Source organism: Neoarius graeffei, chromosome 18 (genome assembly GCF_027579695.1).
Source record: "Neoarius graeffei isolate fNeoGra1 chromosome 18, fNeoGra1.pri, whole genome shotgun sequence".
Taxonomy (NCBI): Eukaryota; Metazoa; Chordata; class Actinopteri; order Siluriformes; family Ariidae; genus Neoarius; species Neoarius graeffei.
The window spans coordinates 8,467,154-8,492,302 of record NC_083586.1 but is presented as its reverse complement, the minus strand read 5'-3'; the positions used below and the strand labels follow the sequence as shown (position 1 = coordinate 8,492,302).

Here is a 25,149-nt window from a genome sequence, read left to right as displayed (position 1 = left end):
ATAGACCTGTTACTTTCCCAAGGCGCCCCCTCTCGTCCGACCAGGCTTTACATATGCTAGACTACTACTTGGGGAGGATGGTCGTGCTTTAATGCAAGCTGAAAAAATGTCAAAACGTTCAAAATTGTCAGGAGCCCAGGGGAGAAAGAAAAGGAAAGAAGAGGAGGAAAAACGCGACAAAGACAGAGGTAATGTCACACTCAGTAAAGATGATGTCGATATTATTTTTCTGTTGCAAAACCATGATTGATAACGTCATTAACCACTTGTTTTCTAGGCTATGCAGCAAAGCAATGGATAACATTATATCAGTGTACATAATTAATGTTAGAGCATAACTTGGCATTCTCACATGCTATATTATACTTGTAAATTATATTATACACATGCTATATTATACTTATAAATCCTTGTATTTTTCATGCACACTGGTTTCTTTAATATCTTATTTTGTGCAATGCCTTATTTATATTGCATTTACGAATTACAACACTTGTTTACATTTTTTATTTTGGGAGTACTGTAAATGTAATACTTTATGTAAGCCATTTATATTATCTCATCTCATCTCATTATCTCTAGCCACTTTATCCTGTCCTACAGGGTCGCAGGCAAGCTGGAGCCTATCCCAGCTGACTACGGGCAAAAGGCAGGGTACACCCTGGACAAGTCGCCAGGTCATCACATAGACAACCATTCACACTCACTTTAGAGTCACCAGTTAACCTAACCTGCATGTCTTTGGACTGTGGGGGAAACCGGAGCACCCAGAGGAAACCCACGTGGACACAGGAAGAATATGCAAACTCCACACAGAAAGGCCCTCGCCGGCCATGGGGCTCAAACCCAGGACCTTCTTGCTGTGAGGCGACAGCACTAACCACTACACCACCATGCCACCCCCCATTTATATTATGTTTCATATATTCAGTTCATATTTTGTATTTGTTTCTTTAATTCAGTATTAAATATTTTGAATGTGCAATTTCTTTATTAAATGCCTTTAATTAAGTATTTTGAACGTGCAATTTTTTTGTTTAAATAAAAGAATGTTTTAAGACAAAGCTATTCCATTTCTTGTTAGTATAGATACACTATCAGTGGCTTTAACTGGTGCTGGGGAGGGGGCGCCACCTAAAATCTTGCCTAGGGTGTCAAATTGGTAAGGGCCGGGTCTGTACACTCTGGTGACGTGTGTGTGGTTTTTTTCTATGTTGAAGGTTTCAGCATCATCTGTGTTTCTCACTGATGCTTCTAACCAGGGCTTTGAACCGGTTCAAGGAATGAAAACGAAAACCGGGAACTTTTTCTATTTCACATGGAACAGAAACGAAACCAGAAACTTTATTATTTTTTATGTTCCGGAACAGAAACACTTATTAAAAATAATGGTAACCGGTTAATACCGGTTTTTATTTCGTTCCTCAAAGTTTCCATAGCCTACAAATAAAAAAGCCATTCTTCTCCTGCGCAAGTTTCTATGACCCGCTGGGGTTCACTTCCTGTGTGACGTTCGCTGACTGAATGGAGAGAGCGGGAAGGTGGACTACTATCACGTCTCCACATGATAATAAGTGAGTAAGTACATTACTGAGTGTCTGAGCAAAGAAGAGCCTGAACGATGCAACCTCCCTATTGGCTGTTTGTAAAAATGTATCAGTTGTTGCCCTTCCCACGGGAATCATCGCAGACTCGAGAGACGAGACCTGATGAGTTAGTTCGTTGGTAGCAGAACAAAATGTCTGGACACAAATCGGGTTTTCAGAAAAGGAAAGAAAATAAACGGAGGGTTGAAAATACAAAAAAGGAGGCAGAAAATGCAAAACGAGTTTTAAGGTAGGACAAATGGTTACTTTTTAAGGCAGCCCGCCGTGGCTGCAGGCTTTCAGTTGTCATTGAATGGTTACTTTTCTGAGGCAGCCCGCCGTGGCTGCCTGCAGGCTTATTTATTATAGCCCATTTAGTTAAAATAGTTGATATAAAATGTTTATAGTTATAGTTATGTGATGGTTGTCCTGATTTAGACTGGTGTTTTTTGTTTTTTTTTTGGGGGGGGTTGCGTGATGTTGCACCTGGGTCCAGATTAGGGCAGAACCGGCCCTGGCTACATTTCAGGTGTAGTTTGTTTTATGTATGTATGTACTTGCATAGATGTGTACTTGGTCTTCCAATATGGCGCCTAACAAAATCTCGCGGCGCGGTGACGTCATGCGGTAGCCCTCTATAGGGCCTGACTAGCCTTTGGTAACACACTAAACGAATTATCTTTTATTTTTGGCACTTTTTCTGTTTGTGTAGATGGGAAGACATACTGAGAATCCAAATCGCCAACATTTGAAATAATAATTGTTTTTAATTATTTCTTGTCTTATTTAATGAAGGTTGTAATAGAATTAGCCTACATTTGGCTTAAGCTGGATGAGACAGAGACATAACTTTATAGCCATTTGTTAAACAGCTGACAGGGAACGTAATTAACCGTTCCGGGAACGAAATATTTTTTGTTCTAACCGGTTCGGGAATGTCTATTTAATGGTGGAACCCAAAACGGGAAACGTTAAAATTCCGTTTCTGTTCGGAACGAACCAATAGGAAAAAAATTCTGGTTCAAAGCCCTGCTTCTAACATGGCTGTGTTTCCGTCGAACGGGTACTTCAGCTCAGTGGATTTGACACCCCGAGCCCAGTATGAGGTGCACAGAGCAGCCTCCGAACCCCAGCCTTCGCCCGAACCACACTTTGCCTTTGCTCATCAAGGTGCCAGTGCATCCTCCACTTCAAGTGTATCAGTAGGCCTACCCCCAAGGGCCACACAGTCAAAATCATATCAGAGGTAAGTTGCAGTGGTCAGATAAAACTTTAGTTTAAAGTTTTAGTTTAAAGTTTTAGTTTAAAGTTTTAGTTTTAAGTAATTTCATTATTTTTAGGGATGTCAGTAGTTTTCAATGTTACAGTTCAATTTCAATGTCTGGGTAATCATGAGTAATGTTTAACCAGAAAAGACCTGCTATACCTAATTACGGTAACTAAGATAATCAGGCCTGTGTGGTAAAAGAGCCACCCCTACTCAAAACAGGATGTTGATTGTACTACAGTTAAGTGCCTTCTTCATCATTTTTCTGCCGTTTATTCAGCAAATGTGAAAGAATATTGGATCATAACAGGCCGTTTTACATGACTGATTAAGCCTTTTCTAAATTGTGCATTGCTATGGACCCCTATACCAAAGATTTCAATATGGTAACCAAGATAAATCGTTCTACTCGTCACCAATGCAACAAAGTGGAATTCCGGTCTCCTAAATGGGCTTCACTTTTTAAAATTTCCCCATTAAACTCCATTCATTCTGAACCCCCGCTAGTCTCCTAAAGGGGCACGGCAGCTCATAGACATGGCAGCTTAGAACCTTACGTCATATTGATTCTGGAAGAAGTTCCTTATGAACTGTCTCCTCCTTAAATAAATTTTGATTGATTGAATGTTAATTTGTCATAAATTATACACACAATTTTACCAGTTAACCTAATTGGCAGTGAATTTTTCTCATGTTGTCTTATGCATTGTTGTAGTTTCACAGCCTTGGAAGTAAATGAGTATCTACTAATGTGTCACCCCTTTGAATATATTCTAGATCTGTGTTCATGGCTGAGCTTGTCAATGGCAGGTTGCAACCCAACAGAATGCTGGTGATCAGATTCCTGGAGGGGGATACCACAGTTCAGGGCATTCTTGCCAAAGTGCAAGATGCCCTAGGGGCCTATGACCCCCTGATCCTGACTGATGGGCAGGGAAATGAAATACTGGACTCAGAGGGAACCAGAGGTATTATACAAAAAAAAAACCTCTTGCCTTTGTAGTGTAGATCAGGGGTCCTTAAATGTTTTGGTGATGACTAAAAAAAGTACTGGGTCATTTCAGTGGAAAAAAATAGATCTTTTTCTTTTTCTTTTGCCTATACATCCATAGATGTATCTAAAATACTATTCCTGTTTCCTCTCTATAGGCTCCATATACTGGAAGCAAAATGCGAGAAAAATTCTTGCCCTTCCAGAGATGCACTTCGCTGAACTAAAATCAGGGAAAAGAAGGAAATCAAGGTAAGTACCCTTAACAGGGATGTGATTGGCCAAGGACAAAAAAGCAGGAAAATATATAGACCCATAATACGACACGGCAGCAGTGTGATGTGGTATAAACAGACAGTTTCAGAGAACTTTACCAATGAGATGTTATAATGACTCCTGTTAATGGCCAAATGGAATTCAAGGTGAGCAGTTTAACTCCACACAGAAAGGCCCTTGCCGGCCACACAGCTCAAACCCAGGACCTTCTTGCTGTGAGGCGACAGTGCTAACCACTACACCACCGTGCAGTCTAATAGTAATAATAATAATAATAATTATTATTATTTTATAATTATATCATATCATTATCATCATGATTATGAACAAGCCAAATTCCAAACGGCTCCTGGTTGAAGACGGAGTGCACTACTGTAGAAGCCTTTTTATATTTTCTATAGGGCGGTTTTGGAGAGAGCTGGGGGGCATTTGGTATTCAGTTCATTATTATTATTATTATTATTATTATTATTATTAACAAAAGAGCAGCTAGCTGCGGCTGAATCCCAAATGCCTCCCAGCTCTCTCCAAAACCACCCTATAGAAAGTATAAAAAGGCTTCTACAGTAGTGCACGCCGTCTCCAACCAGGAGCCGTTTGGGATTCGGCCTGTTCATACGCATGTGTAATAGCGCTCGTTTATAGATGTGTGTAGCGAGAATAACGTGTAGGTGGAGCACAGAGGACGGCAGGACAGAGATCAGGGGGAACAGAAGGTTTTATTGCCGTACTTTTCAGTCGGATAATTTAAATCAAGCATCAGAGACACACACACACACACACACGCTGTAGTCTCTTCTGGAAAAGCTCCCTTCCGCTCTCACTCTCCCTCCTTAAATAGGGAGCGGTTTACTGGGGAAAACACACACAAAACACAGGTTAATTACCCTCAGGTGTAGCGATTCTGCCACTTACCTTCCCCGACTCCGCCCTCCTGTCACAGACTGGTGCTTGACCACGCCCCCACTGCCACATACCCCCACCGCTCGACTCAGGCCGGGCGCCTGTCCGGCCCACAGCCGACTCCCCCCCCCCCTTGACGGGAGAGGAAGTCCGTCACGACCATCTGCGCCCCCGGCCTGTGGACCACCTTGAAGTTGAAGGGTTGGAGTGCCAGATACCAACGGGTGATCCGCGCGTTGGCATCCTTCATGTGGTGGAGCCAATGGAGGGGCGCATGGTCCAAACAGAGGGTGAAAGAGCGCCCCAGCAGGTAGTAACGGAGGGCGAGGACCGCCCACTTGATCGCCAGGCACTCTTTCTCAATTGTGCTGTAGCACCCCTCACGCACTGACAGCTTCCGGCTGATGTATAGGACTGGGCGATCCTCCCCCTCCACCTGCTGGGACAAAACGGCCCCCAGCCCTCTGTCCGACGCATCCGTCTGTAACAAAAAAGGGAGAGAGAAGTCAGGGGAGTGTAAAAGTGGCCCCCCACACAGTGCAGCCTTTACCTCAGAGAAAGCCCGCTGGCACTGCTCCGTCCACTGGACCGGATCTGGCGCCCCCTTTTTAGTGAGGTCAGTCAGCGGGCTGGTGACGTCTGAATAATTAGGTATAAACCTACGATAGTAGCCAGCCAGCCCCAGGAACTGTCTCACCCCCTTTTTGGTCTTGGGCCTCGGGCAGGCCGCAATCGCTGCTGTCTTATTAATTTGGGGACACACCTGCCCGTTACCCAAGTGGAAGCCCAGATACCATACTTCCACCCACCCAATCGCACACTTCTTCGGGTTGGCAGTGAGCCCAGCCCGCCTCAGCGACCTAAGGATGGCCCTCAAGTGTTGCAGGTGCCGCTGCCAGTCATTACTATAAATGATGATGTCGTCTAGGTAAGCGGCCACATAGGTGGCATGGGGCCGGAGGACTCGGTCCATCAGCCGCTGAAACGTAGCGGGTGCCCCAAACAGCCCAAACGGAAGTGTGATGAACTGGTGTAAGCCGAACGGTGTGGAAAAGGCCACTTTTTCCCAGGATAATGGAGTCAAGGGGATCTGCCAATATCCCTTTGTCAAATCCAGTGTCGAGTAAAAGCGAGCCGTGCCTAGTCGATCGAGCAGCTCATCAATAAGAGGCATTGGGTACGCGTCGAATTTAGACACCGCGTTGACTTTTCTATAGTCCACACAGAACCGGACCGAGCCGTCGGCCTTTGGGAACCAAGACCACCGGGCTGCTCCAGTCACTGTGGGACTCCTCGACGATGCCCATTTCGAGCATGGCCTGAAGTTCTTCCCGAACCACCTTTTTTTGTGTTTGGGTAATCTATAAGGACGGCTACGCACTACCACCCCCGGGGGCATCTCTATGTGGTGTTCTATGAGGTTAGTGCGACCGGGCAGGGGCGAGAACACATCCGAAAACTCGGCCTGCAACTGGGCGACCTCCGTGAGTTGGGTCGGGGAGAGGTGGTCTCCACAGGGGACCGGAGAGGTACGAGATGCCAATGTCCCTTTTTGGACCTCCGGCCCCAGCTCTGCCTTCTCCGGAACTACCGACACCAATGCCACGGGGACCTCCTCGTTCCAGAGTTTCAGCAGATTGAGGTAGTAGATCTGTAGTGCCCCCCCCGTCCGTTCGCCTAACCTCATAGTCAACGTCCCCGACTCGCCGTGTGACCTCAAAGGGTCCTTGCCACTTAGCGATTAATTTGGAGCTCGACGTGGGCAACAGGACAAGTACCTTATCTCCCGGAGTGAACTCTCTAAGGCGCATGCCCTTGTTGTACAGGCGGGTTTGCCGTTCCTGGGCCTGCCGCAAATTCTCCTGAGTTAGGTGGGTGAGCGTGTGGAGTTTTGCGTGCAGATCCATAACGTACTGAATTTCGTTTTTGCTCTGTGAAGGTCCCTCCTCCCAATTTTCCCGCAGTACATCTAAGATGCCACGCGGCTTATGCCCATATAATAATTCAAACGGGGAAAACCCCGTGGAGGCTTGGGGGACCTCTCGCACTGCAAACAACAAGGGTTCGAGCCACTTATCCCAGTTACGTGCTTCCTCACTTACGAATTTTTTGATAATATTCTTGAGGGTGCGATTGAACCGTTCAACTAAACCGTCCGTCTGTGGGTGATAAACGCTGGTGCAGATCGGCTTAATACCCAGTAGCCCATACAGTTCGCTCAGTGTTCGTGACATAAACGAGGTGCCTTGGTCAGTCAGAATCTCTTTCGGGATTCCAACCGGGGAGATGCCATGGAAGAGGGCCTCTGCAATACTGCATGCTGAGATATTGCGAAGAGGCACCGCTTCCAGGTATCGCGTTGCATAGTCCACCAGAACCAATATAAAGCGGTACCCTCATGTTGACCGATCTAATGGCCCGACGAGATCCATCCCAATTCTTTCGAATGGGGTCTCGATTAATGGTAGGGGGCGCAAGAGCGCTTTTGGAATGGCCGCTGGATTTACTAACTGGCATTCGCGGCATGCCGTACACCACTTACAGACGTCGCCGTGAATCCCCGGCCAATAGAATCGGGCCATTATCTGGGCGAGTGTCTTATCCTGCCCGAGGTATCCAGCCATGGGATTAAAGTGAGCCGCCTGGAATACCAATTCCCGGCGGCTCTTTGGAATTAACAACTGGGTGACTTGCTCTTTCGTCTGAGTGTCCTGAGTCACTCGGTATAACCTATCCTTTAAAATGGAAAAATAGGGGAAGGACAGGGTGGCGTTCGGCTGGAGCATTTGACCATCGATTACTCTCACTTGGTCAAACGCGTGTCGCAGAGTCTCGTCTCGCGATTGTTCCAGTGGGAAATCCGCGAGGGATTCCCCAATAGAAAGAGGAGGGGCCGGCGGCTCCTCACTCTGTCGCGGAGATGACGTAGATGGCTCTGCGACCGCAGCTCCAGCCAAAGCGACGCTGGGACCTTCCCCTGTCAACCGGCAGGACCCACTCTTTACTCGGCGTGCCATCAAATCCCGAAATCCCGGCCAATCAGTCCCCAAGATCAAAGAGTGGGTGAGGCGAGGATTAACCGCCGCCTTCACTATCGATTTTTCCCCTCTGAAATGTATGTGGACCGACACCAATGGGTAGCTGTGAATATCCCCGTGCACACACAACACCTTCACCCCTTGTGCTTCCCCCAATGCCTCGTCTTGCACCAGGCTTTGGCGGATCGAGGTCTGATTGCAACCTGAATCCACCAACGCCTGATATGTAGCCCCTTGTACACTTACCGGTATGCGATATGCTCCAGCCCGATCGAGGGCAGCTTCTGGCGCGTCAGGGATCTGCACCACCGCCCCCACCTCCATCGCTGCACACTGTTGCTGCAGGTGGCCCGGTTCCCCACTGCGCCAGCAAACCGGCCCAGGCCTTCCCTCTGCAGCTGTGTTTTGGGGCTCACTCACCTGAGGGGGGGGGAGACAGACACAGAAGGGAGAAACGGGAGGGCACCACGGGTGCGGCGGGCCGGCTGGGGTGAAGCCGGCCCCCGCCTCTGTGGTGGAGGAATGGGGCGAGGACGGGACACGGGAGGAGGGGGGGAGAAAGAGAGAGAGAAGAGGAGAGAGAAGACGATGTCATCAGTTGTCCTGCCGCCGGAACAGCCGCCAGATGATCCTCCGCCAGTCCTACGGCCTGATCCAGCGACGTCGGGCGGTGGCACTGGACCCACTCCGCGGTTCCGGCTGTTAAGCGGGCGATGAACTGTTCCAGCACCACCTGGTCGATGATTCCCTCAGCATCGTGATCTTCTGCCCTCAGCCACTGCCAGCAGGCGTCCCGGAGCTGCTGGCCGAACGCGAACGGCCTGCCGACTTCCTCCATCCGCAGTGCATGGAAGCGCTGGTGCTGCTGCTCCGGCGTGTGCCCCACGCGCTGGAGGAAGGTCGGCGTAGGCCAGCCAGCGGTCGGCGGGGAGCTGTAGTGTGGCCAGCTGCGCCTCTCCTGTCAGGAGGGGGAGGAGGCGTGCCGCGCGCTGCTCCATCGGCCACCCCGAGGCTTTGGTGACCTGCTCGAACAAGGTGATGAAAGCCTCGGGGTCATCCTGCGGGCCGATCTTGGTCAAGGTGAGGGGAGACGGGCCCGTGGCCGGGGCGCTGGTGGACCCCGCCGATGCGAGGAGATGCCGGAACGTCTCTCGATCTTCCTGCTGAGCCAGCACCAGGGCTTCGAAGAGGCGCTCCTGCTCCTTCCGGAGCGTGACGAGTGCCTGGTGCTGGCTCTGCTGAGCCGTGGCGAGGGCGTGGACCAAGTCCGCGAACGGGGAGGATTCCATGGAGCTGCAGGACTGGTGCTCCACCTTTTCCGGGTTTCAGCACCACTGTAGCGAGAATAACGTGTGGGTGGAGCACAGAGGACGGCAAGACAGAGATCAGGGGGAACAGAAGGCTTTATTGCCGTACTTTTCAGTCGGACAATTTAAATCAAGCATCAGAGACACACACACACACACACACACACACACACACGCTGTAGTCTCCTCTGGAAAAGCTCCCTTCCGCTCTCACTCTCCCTCCTTAAATAGGGAGCGGTTTACTGGGGAAAACACACACAAAACACAGGTTAATTACCCTCAGGTGTAGCGATTCTGTTACTTACCTTCCCCGACTCCGCCCTCCTGTCACAGACCGGCGCTTGACCACGCCCCCGCTGACACAATGTGTTACTAACTAACTAAAATTTCCAGTGAATTCAAACTGGGACACACTTTAAAACTACTACCTGGAAAACAAAACTGTTGATGAATTAACAAACTGATTAATTCCTAACTTCACTCGTGTGTATTTATGTAAAGTATTAAATTAGTTTGCAAGCTAACAGTGTAATGTGTTTCTACATCCAGGCTGCTTTAGCACACACACACACACACACACACACACACACACACACACACACACACAGCCAACATGGACTGAGAGAGGGAAACCCCCCACACACACAACACACACACTCACCCAGAAGTTTCTTCACCTCATCTTCACTCATGTAAACGTTGACACTCGGGTGGTTGTTATGGCTGTTGGTGCTGATTACCCCGTTGGGTCTGGCAAGGCACAGGGCCACCTGGAGCAGCAGGAGCAGCATGGAGCCCCCGAGTGTCCTGAGGGCTGGAAGCGGCCGAGCATGGAACTCCGTCCGGTGACCCTCAGCGCCCTGCGCTGCCTCCTTTTGCCCCAGCATCACACCTTCACTCTTCCCTCACACTGCTTTAGCAAACCCGGTGCTTCCTGGCTGAGCTAACCGTAACGCTAACGACATTAGCTAGCTAGCTAACTTTGTTCAAGTCTTCAAGACTCGGGTCACATAAAGGTTACTCTCGCGTTATGCATAATGGGCTTTTTTTTTATTATTATTGGTACCGCTTAACCTAGGGTAGGTTATTATGCGCACGCGTGGCTCATTGGAGTTGCCTATGGATAATGTCATAAGACATATAAACATAGACGCCGCATTGAGCTGGTGGCCCGTTGCTGGGATACGTCAGTGTGTCCGCCATATTGGATGTGGCAAATCTTCCCCGTAAACCAATGCAAGTAAATGTACTGAACTTCATAAAGCCCCTTTCTACAATAATATTTAACTTGATGCCTTTTATTCACCCATTAAGACACACACGTCTTTGGGAAACAAACAGGCATCAAAACAACATATATAACTTTTAATGTGATGGTTATAAATAGTGTGCGAAATACCCTGTACACTGCAAACTAGTGACAGATACGCGATAGATAGCTCAGGTAAGCTAATCAGTCAGCATACCGTAGCAAGCTACCAAAACCTGAGGCCACAATAACCAACCGACAAGACTGAATATGATAAATGATGGAAATAGTGGAAAAACTGGAAATAGTGAATGAAAATAAAAATTTACTGTTTTATTTATTGAGTCACCACACAGACCTACTCTCGTTGAATAAAGTGAGCTGAATGACCGCCAAACTGAGTTTGGCCAGGTTCTAACATCATACCAAAACAAAATACATCACTGATTCCTTCACATTTAGAAACGTTAAAAACATTCATCATACGTTCAAAAACGTTCATCATAGTGTGGCACTGTATTATCTAATTCTCACTGCTTATAACTCTACACCTACCCGGTGGAGATGAGCTGGGAGACTGAAGACTGAAGGAACAGTATTGAAAAGTATTTTTCCAGTCTCACTTGTGAAAGGTAATCCCATGTGATCTCGTTTGGACGGTAAACCTGTTGGTACAGTTAAACGCAGCACATGAATGAGGCATCTTTATTCTCGGCTACTGTCTAGACACTATACCAGAGACGGTTGAAGAATTTCCACTTTGCCACATCCAATATGGCGGCGAGGATGACGTATGATTCTACGCAGAAGGCGGCGTCTATGTGTATATGTCTATGGATAATGTGGTAATGTGGTCCTACCCCCCCCCCCCAAAAAAAAACAAACAAACAAATTTGCATGATTCACGAAGGTCGCATTTTTATGCCTGAAAATCCAGAATTCCGGAAAAATCCGGAAGAATCACATCCTCGCTTAATCAAAGAACTGTCAACAAATGTAAATGTTGTTTTTAAAACATAGTTCGGGAGGAAGCCCGTGGAGTGACTGACAGCTGTCTTACCTTCTCCCACCTTCTCAGAGATTTAATCCCTCCTGCTCATTCACCTGTCATGTGTGAAGGCTTCATGAATTTTCCCACCTCCTCCATTTCACTAGTGGTCCCACTCTACCATCCCTCTATACACACAGGGGTGTGAGCGGATATCACTTTAAGCATCCCAGGACCAAGGCCAGCTACCATGCCAAACGTGCTTTTACTGTACACCAAGCACTAAAGGGCAAACTAGTGAAACGAAGGGTTCAGATGCAAAACCCTCGAAGTGCATTTGTGATAAGTTTACAAAAAATAGTTTCTACAAATGTAGTTAACTTCAAATCAGTCCATCTTATTTTGTTTGGGCTTGACATGCTGTGTTTAATTATAACATTTAAGTGGCTTTTTGATTGAGATTACTTGAGGACAATATAATTTAAAAACTATATATTTAGAGTTTTGTAATGTTTCTTCTTCAAATATTGTTCTTGTTTTTAGCCAAAATGATGATGCAATGGGCCTCCAAGAGGCGTATGAAAAAATTGAAGAGGTGGTTATGGCGGCCCAGTCCCTCACAGATGTGACCGATGCCATCAAAAAACTCTCCAAGCTGGCCATCGAATCCAGAAGTACACATATCTTGACTGAGGAACAAGCTGAATATATTAGAGCTGCATTCAGCTGCTGTGTGTGTAAAGGTACAGTATGTTGTCACATTTTCAAACAGGCTAGTTCCCCTAAATGTTGGCGTGTTCCTTAACCCATTTAATCCCAGCGATCACATTAGTGACCAACTTTTTTTCCTGTCTTTTGGAAGCTCCAGAGTGGTTCCTATTAGGTTTAAATGGCAACTTTTTCTTTAAAATTGAACAATAGACTTTCTAGATTAACCTGTGTCAAAATCATGTGACCAGTATGAAAGGTCAACTGACCAGATCACCTAACTTTGTGTGTGCCTTTAAAGGAGAAATATCTTCCTGAGACCTCTATAAAAGAAATTAATTTAAATATTAAATATGCATACAAAGCTATCAAATTTGGTACATATACATACAGTATATGGGGTTTACTTCTGATATACTGTATGTTTAAACTTATACTCCTGTGTATATATTGTGCTCCTGTCTATATATTGTGCTGAAGTAGAACCATATCCATGGCCCTAAAACCCTGAACCGTACCGAACCGTAGGCACATTGTACTGTTGCATCCCTGGTGTCTAATTATTTTTTTGTCTGTCTTGCAGGGCCAGTGATGGACCCAATGCTGGCAACTTGCTGCAGGGCAATCCTTGGATGCAAAACTTGCATCACACGGTCACTGCACACAAGCAACGAATGCCTAAGATGTAGGGCAGACAACCTGGCCTTGAATTTGGTGGAGGTGTCTGGGCTTCCTGAGGCCCTGAATGCCTTAGAAGTAATTATTAAGGTGGACTAAACACCTTATACATTATCTGCCAATGTTCATTTGTAAGCCAAAGGATATTTTTATCCTAAGTAAAATAAAAAAGAGAAAGTAAAAGAGAAATACTTTAAAAAGACTTATTTTATGTTTACATGTTTATACGAGTTTATTTTTTACTTTTTTGTCTAGCAGCTTTTTGCAAAACACTGCCATGTTGGAGGCATTCGTGAGAAACAGTTGATGGTTAAACCTTAAAAAAAACACACACATTGTTTAGTTGATTTTCTTTATTGATAATGAAAGAGTAAGTAAAAGAAATACTTTAAAAAAACACATTTTGTGTTAACATGTTTATAAGAGTTTATTTGTTTAGTTTTTTGTCGAACAACTTTTTGCAAAACTTTGTTATTCAGCTGAGCAAACACTGCCATGTTGGAGGCATCTGTGAGAAACAGTTGGTGAAACCTTGAACATAAAAAATGTAAGGTAAATTGTAAAAATAAAAAAGCACATTGTGAAGTTGATTGTCTTTATTGATTATGTCAAGTTGATTTTTGTCATTGATTAGTAATTGCCATGTACAGCATGCATAGAATTTTAGTCACTCAATCTATTAAATGTGAGAATTGGTAAGGTTTATAAGGTGGCCCAGTGTATCCTGAAAGGGTTTGAAGTCTCTGTTAACAACACTGTTGTACAGATATGTCAAATCAGGGTAGGTTTCAGCAAACAGGCGCTCAACACTAATCTTCTCATCAAGTTGGAGTGGGTCTGTTCTAAAGCAGGAGACTCTTGTTAGAGAGTTTCCCACTTCCTTCTGGTACAGGTCAGCTGCTTCTGCCGCATGAGGTAGAAGTCCCTCAGGCACCTTTTTCAGACAGCCATCTTTGGCCAGTTGATTGGGTATTCCTTTTCCTGTAATTAAATTACAGGAAAAGGACTTGAAATTACGTTTCTCACTGTCCCATGCATAGACAAAGAGAAGACAATAAAAGACAATGCAATGCAATATAAAGGGTACAGGTACCAGGAATTCTGTGTGCATTCCAAGTGTCAATCACTTTTCTCATGCCAAGTTCAGACAGCTGTCTTGTCAGGTTAGACACACAGTATCTGCTGATGTTGCAGTCCATGTCCAGGAGTTCTTGATCGGTAAGCTGGATAAGGGCCTCTTTGAGTGGGTAATTGACCCTGCTGTTCACCTCAGGCCAGATCTGCTCAACTATATGATTCTAGAGAACAACCAATCAAATATGAGCATAAGTTTAGTAAGAGTGGTGCAACTATTTTAGAGATGTTTTGTAGTAAGTAAAATGTAGCTTAAGACAAGAGACAGGGACACTTTGTTAAAAGGCACAGCAGTGACAGACAAAAATCAACAGCAAGAGACAAGACAAAATTGAAATGTCAATACTAGTGCTGTCAAGCGATTAAAATATTTAATCGCGATTAATGTCGCGACTGTCATAGTTAACTCGCGGTTAATCGCAATTTAATCGCACATTTTTGTCACATGAAAAACCATTGTAATTCTCTTATCAGCATAAAAAAGTGAATGGGCTTGCTTTGTACCAATGTTTTTTTTTTTTTTATTGGAGAGCATAACACGTCTTGTCACAGCCACTGACATCCATAACTTCCATATTAGATGAGAAAACCAAGGGATGAAAAATAAAGTGCATATCACTGTGAAAATAAAAAAATGTTTTATTTTACTCTTCATTAGTTCCTTTTGAAGAGAAGTATTTGCCATAAAAGAAGAAAAAAACAGATAACAAAAATAAAAACATTCATCATACTTTCAAAAATGTTCATCATAGTGTGGCACTGTATTATCTAATTCTCACTGCTTATAACTCTACACCTACCCGGTGGAGATGAGCTGGGAAACTGAAGACTGAAGGAACAGTATTGAAAAGTATTTTTCCAGTCTCACCTGTGAAAGGTAATCCCATGTGATCTCGTTTGGACGGTAAACCTGTTGGTACAGTTAAACGCAGCACATGAATGAGGCATCTTTATTCTCAGCCACTGTCTAGATGCTATACCAGAGACAGTTGAAGAATCTCCACTTTGCCCCATCCAATATGGTGGCGAGGATGTTTATATGTCTATGCCTTTCTCCATCACTCACACGTACTCTTATTGAAGCAGCGCGCGACAAACCTCAACAGGAACTACGGGTGACTCGCAGGGCCAAATTAGAATTTGCGTTAACAGCACTATTTTTTTAAATCGCGATAAATTGAGATTACGTTAACGCGTTATTATCGCGTTAACTTTGACAGCACTAGTCAATACTAATAAAACCTCTATCAGACAGCACTGGGATTGGAAAACAAAGGTGGAATGGTGAGTTTAGAGCCTGGCTTTGAAGGTGGAGAGGGAAGCACATTGACATAGTGAAAGAGGGAAGGTGTTCTAGAATTGGGGGACAGCCACACTAAATACCTTGTCACACATGGGACAAAGATTTGTGGAGGGGTGGAGAGAAGTGAGAGAGATCACCTTTAAATTACTAAATGCCATCAAGGCGCACACAAAACTACATGGGTGAATGTTTTCAAAATATCAGCATACACCTTTCTGTTTTTTTTTTTACCTTTGTTGATGTGGTTTGATGGTAAGGGGGTTTGTCCTGACAGTGTCTGTGGGATGCAAGAATTTCTTGAATGAATAACGTCAAGTAGAACTCCTTGCCGTGGTCAACACGGACCTGATCCCATATCCCAAAGTTTACCACAGCAGACCTTGAATTGTAAAGACATGAAAGAGATCAGAGTTGTGCTGTCACAATAAACAACCAACACCAATCATTGTCATAACATCCCATTGTAAATACTATAGAATAGGGCTTTGGCTTTTGTGATGAATTTACAACAAAAGATCCTTGCGTATAAGGTATAGATAGGTATGTAGCCATGTTAAGGTTGATTACACCAATTATTAAATTACATGACATACCTGTAAACATCTTCATAAATGACAAGATTGTTCTTTACTGGCATTGTTGCATGTGCCACTACCTTGCGAGAATAGCCATCTATGGCAATCACATGTGTCACTACAAACATTGCAAGTTTTTCATTTTGATCTAAGTGGAGCTTATGCCCCATATAGGCAGCATTGTATGGGACTGGGTTGAAGTTCCACAGGCCCTGTAATACATGACAAGTGATTTTGGTCAGTTTATGTCTGATATATAATCTCTGTTCAAATACAGCAAGGCCTGAGCTCTATTACTGTGGAATGGATTCACCTAGAATACAGTCTATATCAGTTATTATAACTGTTTCAATTCCAGTTAATGTTAATTTGTCTTGGTGTGCTCACATATATCTGCTGCAATAATTTTAGCTATAGTACTTTTTTTTTTGTTTTGTTATTATACAGATACAAGGAAGTTTATGTCACATGCAGAAATGATTGCTGGCTGTTAAGAATGCTATACAATTATGTCAGTGTGTCAGCCTAATTTGCATAAAGGGTTGTAGGGGCAAGGTGAAGTTCACAGTGCAGAAAGTGCCATGGGCAGTCATGGGTTAGGGTGTCAGGCTTGTAGCCCAAGGGTTGCTGGTTCGATTCCCGGCGCGCCAGGTTGGTGGGGGGAGTAACCAGTACTCTCCCCCATCATCCTCCATGACTGAGGTACCCTGAGCATGGTACCCTTGGGGTGCTGTTTGAGGCTGCCCCCTTGCACGGGTGAGGCATAAATGCAATTTCGTTGTGTGCAGTGTGCACTGTGTGCTGTGGAGTGCTGTGTCACAATGACAATGGGAGTGTCCCAGGTGGGCTTTCAAAAAGTGCATGGGGGGGGCTTTGTATTTCCTATCTTAGCTTATTTCAGGCAATAGGCCTACTGTACCTTGCATCTCATTTCATGGTAGGGTCTCGCCACCCCGCACAGGATTCTACCAACATGATTTTCTGCAGCAATAATCCCTTTGGTCGCCAAGTAACCAGTCATAAACTTTCAGCCAAAGGTTGGACCAGTCTACAAAAGTGGAAGCAGATTAGGAAAGGTTGAAATAGCCTAAAGTTCATATAGGTTCAAAGAGAACAGCACCCCAGTTTGATTTAGAATAATGTGCACCGTTTCACTAGTGCACTAGCCTAGGACTTGCACAGAGATTTAGTGATGAATCACAACTGACTTATTGTCATTCTGGTAATAGTAAATTTCTAACAGGGGCCAGTGCTTTAAGTGGGCCGGTACGCACCGGTACGGCGTACCGGCACTTATCAATTTTAGCCCCTAGTGTACCAGGACTTTTTACGGTGTACCGGTACTTCTCATGAGCTCATCATACTCTGTCTAGGAAGTTCTATTTCTCTCCTTGCGATTTGTGATCATACTCTTCCTGTATGCTCACGCATATCAATATCTCTCCTCCAATCGTGTCCTCTGCCCTCCGGCACCGTGTTTGACCATAGGGCTGCCATAGACCATATACAGTCTGTGTGTTTGACAGCGGAGGAGGACGGAGGAGACAAGAGGAGCAGGGATCCTAGGTCGCTAGGTCTTGCGAACGTTGAGTGCTGCTGAACATTAGCGCAAGTTTGAGTTACTGGGCGGTCATTGTGGTAGTCTCTGGTTCTGCGGTTGGTCTGAGGTAATTTAGTTTAATTTAGGGAGAACTGGACATACAACATGGTGTATGAAGATGTGCTGCGCTTGTGTGACAGATTAAAAGTGGAGAGGAGAGGTAGTGTACAAGGGTTTCGTGAGTACAAGGAGCTGCGGGGATCCCAGACACCAGAAGCACTGAAGCTTCTGCTAAAAGCTGTCCACACTATTGCCGTTTCAACTAGTGAATGTGAGCGTGCGTTCAGTTGCATGAATAATATTCTAACTGACAAAAGAAACTCCCTTGCTGTTCCAAGACTTTCAAACCTGATGTTTTTGAAATGTAATGGGCCTCTATTACAACAATTCGGTCCACAAAGTTATGTGTCGTCATGGCTGGCAAAGGGGAGACGAAGTGCAGAAGAAAGAGGATGTGAAGCTCCAAGCCACTCAATGAAAGATGACCCCAAGTCCTGCTGGAGCCTTTTCTAATTGCCGGTAGGTTTAGGCTACGTTTACATTACGTCGAATCAGCGGATCATCAGATTAACGTTCTTAAAACGATTCGCGTATACACTAAAACCGGTAGCCGTGCACACAGCAACGCCAATACACAGATACGCTAATTACATGACTTTAGATGGCACATAACATGATCCCAGTGCATTTCAGACGGCGCGTAACATGATCCCAGTGCATTTCAGATGGCGCGTAACATGATCCCAGTGCATATCGGGCATGCGCAAGGCTCACCACTTGCAAGTAGAAGGATGGCAAGCCTAAAGACCTTTTTCTCATGGACGGACGACGAGGTCCAATTGTTACTAAACGTAACATTGTATTATAAAACAACGGTGTCAGGTCAGGGTGTGGACTGGGAAAGTGTCCAAACAAAATATGGGGACATACGGGGCCGTTTTTTGGACCACTACCCCTCGCCAGAGGATGCCCACGCAAGTGGGAAAGACTTCCCTCACGCGAAGGAGGAGATCTCAAAAGGTAAGCATTTGAAATATCTTTGTTTAAAATTGAAGTAAATATGAAATGTCGTTGTAAAAAATGAAGCATGCCAGTCTGTTATTGGCGGTACTAGTACTACAATGACGCCTTTTTTACACCGTGTATGGCCTTCGTGTTTATGCTAGAAGGATCACGTGTTCGGTACACTCTTCACCTTGCAGAACGGCAATGTTGTCATGCTACGTGCTATGGTACATAGCTGTTCATTGTTTATGCTGTTGTCCTTCAAAAAATAAATGATAAGTCCTCAAATCATTGTTAATGCTGTACTGATTAAATATAGCTGCTCTATTGTAGTGATGTGTCGGTTGCGAACGATCCGGTTCAAAGAGCCGGCTCTTTGAAGTGAACGACGGGAGCCGGCTCTTCGGTGGGAGCCGAGTTGGGGAGCCGAATTAGTTTTTGTCCTTAACTAGTTAATTGCAGCAATTAAATCAAAAATAAAATCTCGGGAGCCGTTTGGGAGCCGAAAGAGCCGGCTCCTTATAGTAAGAAGAGCCAAAAGAGCCGGCTCCCGAAAAAGAGCCGAAATTCCCATCACTACTCTATTGTATATGCGATTACTTGAGGAGTTTAACCAGAGATGGTGAAAAGGCAGAGCATTTCGTTTATAAGCTACTAAACGGAGTCTAGTGACCTCCAGTGGATATTTTTAAATAGTAGCAGCATTTTAGGTGAGCAAAAGTATTGGGTTATGGGTGTTTCATGTTGACCAGTTGTTGAGTGTAAGGTTGATTTTTCAAATTTAAAATAGTCTGCATGACTTTCCTACTTTTTGGCCTTCTTTAATGTCATGTTTTTTTATCCTCTGACAAGAGATGCAGAGTCGTTATGGGTTTAAACCCAGGCCAAAAGGTTGGTAAGTCATGCAGACTACTTAATATTTGAAAAATCAACCTTAAACTCAGCAAAACTGGTCAACATGAAACACCCATTACACACATTCCAACACTTTCGCTCACCTAAAAAATGCTGTAGTGTAATACAATCTGTGCAGAATTATTCACTCAGAACATTTTGTTATATTTCAGATGTTGATGTTTTGTGTCTTGTCCTGTATTCTCAGCTCAAGTGACATCGAAGCTTAAGGCCATACGCGCGAAGTACAGACGGGCTGTGGATGCTGGGCGGAGGAGTGGTTGCAGCCGAGTGGTTCTCCTCTTCTTTGAATTGTGTGAGGAGGCCATTTGGGGGGGATCGGCTGGCACCTGCTCCCTTCCTGGAGGAATAGAGACAGCAGACCTTCGTGCGGACCGACCTTCTGAGGCAACAAGCTCCACATCAAGCTCCACGACAGAAGGTGGCGCTGACTGTGACGAGGATGAGGATGAGGTGGGTAGCCAGGTGCTGAGTGGGCAGACGGTTGCGAGGCGTCGCACTCAACTGGCCACAATGATGGAGTCGCACCGCACAGACCGGCTGAAGAGGAAGATATCGCCACTTGTAATTGCTCAGGAGGAACTGGAGCTAAAGCGGCGAATGTTCCAGCGGCTGGAGGAGACTGACCATGAGTTCATCGGCGCCATGAAACGCATGGCCACATCAGTTGAAATGCTGGTGCAGCACATGGTCAGTGGCTCCAGCCACAGGAGGCTTCATTCACCACAGCACAGCACACCACACCATGCCTCCTTACATTACAGCACACCACGCCACAGAACCTCATACTACAGTGACACACAGGACGGCATGCCATATCCCAGTTATGGGCATCTGTAAATTTTGTTAATTTTATTAATTTTAATATATATATATTTAATATTTAATATTAAATATTTAATATTTAATATATATATATTTAATATATATATAGCAGCACAGATGAACCAGCTGCTGAGGGATGGAACCCACCCAGAATGGCTAACCCAAGGCAGGACAGTCCTAATCATGAAGGACCCCCAGAAGGGACCCATCCCATCCAACTACCGGCCAATTACCTGTCTCTGCACAACATGGAAGGCCCTGTCAGGCATCATTGCGGCAAAAATGAGTAAGCATGTGGCTCAATACATGAGCGAGGCACAGAAAGGAATTGGCAGTAACACCAGAGGAGCCAAGCACCAGCTACTGGCCGATAGAACAGTCGCCCGAGACTGTAAGAAGAGACAGACCAACCTGTGCACTGCCTGGATTGACTACAAGAAAGCCTACGACTCAATGCCACACACATGGATACTGGAATGTCTGGAACTGTATAAGATCAACAGGAACCTAAGGACCTTCATACAGAACTCAATGGAAATGTGGAAGACAACCCTAGAGGCCAACTCAAAACCCATTGCCCAAGTCAACATCAAGTGCGGCATATACCAAGGAGATGCGCTATCACCACTGCTGTTCTGCATAGGCCTGAACCCCCTCAGTCAGATCATCACGAAGAGCGGCTACGGGTACCAATTCCGTAGTGGGGCAACAATCAGCCACCTGCTCTACATGGATGACATCAAGCTGTATGCCAGGAATGAGCGAGAAATAGACTCGCTGATCCACACCACCTGGATCTACAGCGATGACATAGGGATGTCATTCGGATTGGACAAGTGTGGCCGGATGGTCTCAAAGAGAGGCAAGATGATCCGGACTGAAGGGATTGACCTACCAGAGGGCAACATAGGTGATATCCAAGACAGCTACAAGTACCTTGGCATCCCACAGGCTAATGGAAACCATGAAGAGGCCACAAGGAAGTCAACCACAGCCAAATACCTCCAGAGAGTAAGGCAGGTCCTGAAAAGTCAGCTGAATGGTAAAAACAAGGTCCGAGCCATCAACATGTACGCACTACCAGTCATCAGATACCCCGCTGGTATCATAAACTGGCCAAAGGAGGAGATAGAAGCCACAGATATCAAGACTAGAAAGCTCCTCACCATGCATGGAGGGTTCCACCCCAAGTCCAGCACCCTGAGACTATACACTAAGCGGAAAGAGGGAGGCCGAGGGCTAGTGAGCGTCAAGACCACGGTCCAGGATGAAACATCGAAAATCCGAGAATACATCAGAAAGATGGCCCCAAAGGATGAACTGCTAAGTGAATGTCTCAGGCAGCAGAACCCTGATGAGAGTGCAGAGGAGGAGGAGGAACAGACAACCTGGAGAGACAAACCCCTACATGGCATGTACCACCGTCAGATAGAGGAAGTGGCTGATATCAAGAAATCCTACCAGTGGCTGGATAATGCAGGACTGACAGACAGCACAGAGGCACTAATCATGGCAGCACAAGAACAGGCCATAAGCACAAGAGCCATAGAGGCCAGGATCTACCAGAGTAGATCAGACCCAAGATGCAGACTGTGCAAAGAAGCCCCTGAAACAGTCCAGCACATAGTAGCGGGGTGTAAGATGCTAGCTGGATCAGCGTACATGGAGAGGCACAACCAAGTGGCTGGGATAGTATACAGGAACATCTGCAACCAGTATGGAATAGAAATACCCAAGTCCCAATGGGCCATACCACAGAAGGTGGCTGAGAACAACAGGGCCAAGATTCTGTGGGACTTCAGCTTCCAGACTGACAAACAGATCCTGGCTAACCAACCAGACATAGTGGTGGTGGACAAAGAGCAGAAGAGGGTGGTGGTGATAGATGTGGCGATCCCAGCTGACGCCAACATCAGGAAGAAGGAACATGAGAAACTTGAGAAGTATCAAGGGTTGAAAGAGCAGCTGGAACGGATGTGGAAGGTCAAGGGTTGCGTGGTCCCCGTGGTAGTGGGGGCACTTGGGGCAGTAACCCCCAAACTGGGAGAGTGGCTCCAGCAAATCCCAGGAACAACATCTGAAGCCTCAGTCCAGAAGAGCGCAGTCCTAGGAACATCGAAGATACTGCGCAGAACCCTCAAACTCCCAGGCCTCTGGTAGAGGACCCGAGCTTGAGGATGACATGGATACCACCCCCCCCGCCGGGGGTGAGAAGGAGTTGTTTTTTTTTTTATATATATAACTGTTAATTTTATTGAGTGAAAACCATGTACCACTTATACCATTTTACTGCATGTTTATACCCATGTTCAATTTTTTTTTACTTTTTTTGCACCTTTTAAGACGTGTTGTACTTGTGTGGGCATTTTTTTCGCCTTGTATCATCTTTTTGTTTTTCATTTAAGAGTATAAAAGTATGAATATAATGCTTTGCCTTGTCATTCTTAATGTTGTTCATGGTAAGATGCAAATGCTGCCCATTGTGTAGTTATGATTTATCACAGAGGATTTGCAAGGGTCCGCACACCTCGAGAGTCTTTGTTTGCAGGTGCAGCTTTTCACAGTTTCATAGCTTTCAGTGCAGAGGAAGAGCGCAACACTGCTGCTTTACGTATCACCACTTTATTTTTTAGCTTGCTGACGTTTCGGCGTCAAGCCTCTGATGAAGGCTTGACGCCGAAACGTCAGCAAGCTAAAAAATAAAGTGGTGATACGTAAAGCAGCAGTGTTGTGCTCTTCCTCTGCACTAAAAGCTATATCACAGAGAATTGACATTGGGCTAAATGACAATGTAACATGTATGATTGGGGTTACTCAGATATTACTGAAAGCAGTTTGATATGGTGTCTTCACTACAACCTTCTAGAAAGTTAACACGTGTGCCTAGCACACACATTTTGTGCAGGTGTTAATATTAGTGTAACTTCATTTATGGTTATTCACATTGACACCACTCAAAATAAGTACTCACCAACATGTTGAAGGCTGCTGAATATATTGACAGGACAAAGAGATGTTAAAGAGTAGTTTATCAAATGTCAATAACTAATGAACACAACTAATGAACTATGAGTGATAACTAGTGATGAGTGATAACTAATGAACATAACTAATGAACACAAGAGTGTATGATATGGAATGACAGTTTGAACACACACAAAAAATCAAAAGAGTTCTCCGACCATCCCTGTAGTCGATGACAACTAACCAAGCCTATCATGATCCAAAAACATCGTGACAACACGCCTCACACGCCTTCCTTCAGCTTCGTGTGTTTTGTCCACTGCAGCTGGTGGCTGAAACTCTTGGTCATATTGCGTAGCAGCAGTCACACTACTCTCTGGCAGAGGTTCCTTCTGCAGTTCACAATAGTTATGCATTACAAAGCAAGCATATATCACATAGTAAAGGTCATCCAGGTTTATATCCATAGGCCTCCTCAGAGCTGCAAACCGTGCCTTCAGGCGCCCAAACGCACATTCTATCACCATATGTGCCTTGCACAGCGTTAGTCCATAATACTGTTCTTGAGGAGTGGCTCCGCCATTGGGGTATTCCTTCATTAGGAAAGGCAGCAGGGGATAAGCTGGATCACCAAGGATGAATGCAGGAACTGCATCCTCGCCCTCCACCAACTCTTTTGGGCAGGGTGGTATTGTCCCATCTCTCAGTTCACTGCACAACACAGAGTTCATGAAGATGCGTGCGTCGTGGACACTGCCCGGCCATTTCACCAAGACGTCCATAAAACAGTAGTTGTAGTCGCATAGTGCTTGTACGTTCAGAGAATGTTTCCCCTTTCTGTTTACAAACCCTGTGGAATCAGTACTGGGTCGTTTCACTTCGATGTGCGTGCAATCGATTGCCCCCAGGCATTGTGGCATACCGTGACTGCTGTAGAAGTTGTCTACGAGCTGTTGTACCTCAGGTTCCGTCTTTGGTGTGGCGATGTACTCATGACCCAAGGTGGTGCATATTGCCTTACACACTTGACGAATGATGACAGAGACAGTTGACCGGGAAAGTCCAAAAGCATTGGCAGTTTTACGAAGTCGCCCCTCATCGCACAAGTAGTACAAGGTGCATGCAACCCTGGTGAGAAGGTCGACGGGCCGTCTCATTCTCGTGGTTGTCCCTTCCAGCTGTAGACGTAGTCGCTCTGACAGGTGTATCAGTGCCAATCTGGACATTCGGAAGTTCTCATACCATTCTTCGGCGACAACAACTTGGTCCACGAAGTTGTCCCACCAAGCGCTGCTTCTTCCCGGTCTAACCCAAAACCGGCGCTCCATGTACGGCTTTCATTGCCGCAGTTGCAGGGTATTCACATCGCAGAAGGCTTGCAGAATCTCATGCCTCCTCGCCAAGTACTTCTGGGCAAACTGTACTGCCAGCTGTAGGACAGAGAGCAGGTTCTGAAGATTCAGAATGCGAGCCTCGTTGTCCATGTTGTTTTCCATGCTGTATTTCCATCAACAAATAGCAGGAAGTGAAGTCCGCGAGTCGCGTCACATGACCCACGTGGGATGACCAACGCCAGCGAATCAGGAAGGTGGATGTCACAGTGACGTTGTCCAATGAGATGCCAGCTAGAGCTCAGCACAAGCGTATCCGCGTATTCTGAATGTTTACACAGCACCGGAGCTGAAACGATCTAGATTGAATACGTGGACGCTGGAGGATTCCCGTTTCCAGGCGTTTCCAGGCGGTTTAATGTAAATGGACAGTGCATCCGCAAAGAAAACGAGACAGATACGATCTAGTGTAAACGTAGCCTTAGATATAATCACAATTGTATACA

At 45.6% G+C, this 25,149-nt stretch overlaps 1 protein-coding gene and 1 pseudogene across 1 annotated transcript; both read right to left on the bottom strand.

The window, feature by feature from the left end:
- Window positions 1-13,670: 13,670 nt before the first annotated feature.
- LOC132866632 (uncharacterized) lies at window positions 13,671-17,434 on the bottom strand (annotated as a pseudogene).
- Window positions 17,435-23,551: 6,117 nt separating this feature from the next.
- On the bottom strand, window positions 23,552-24,469 carry LOC132866629 (putative nuclease HARBI1). Its single transcript, XM_060899421.1, has one exon. The coding sequence runs from the start codon at window positions 24,467-24,469 to the stop codon at window positions 23,552-23,554; it is 918 nt and encodes a 305-aa protein (XP_060755404.1).
- Window positions 24,470-25,149: the final 680 nt, after the last annotated feature.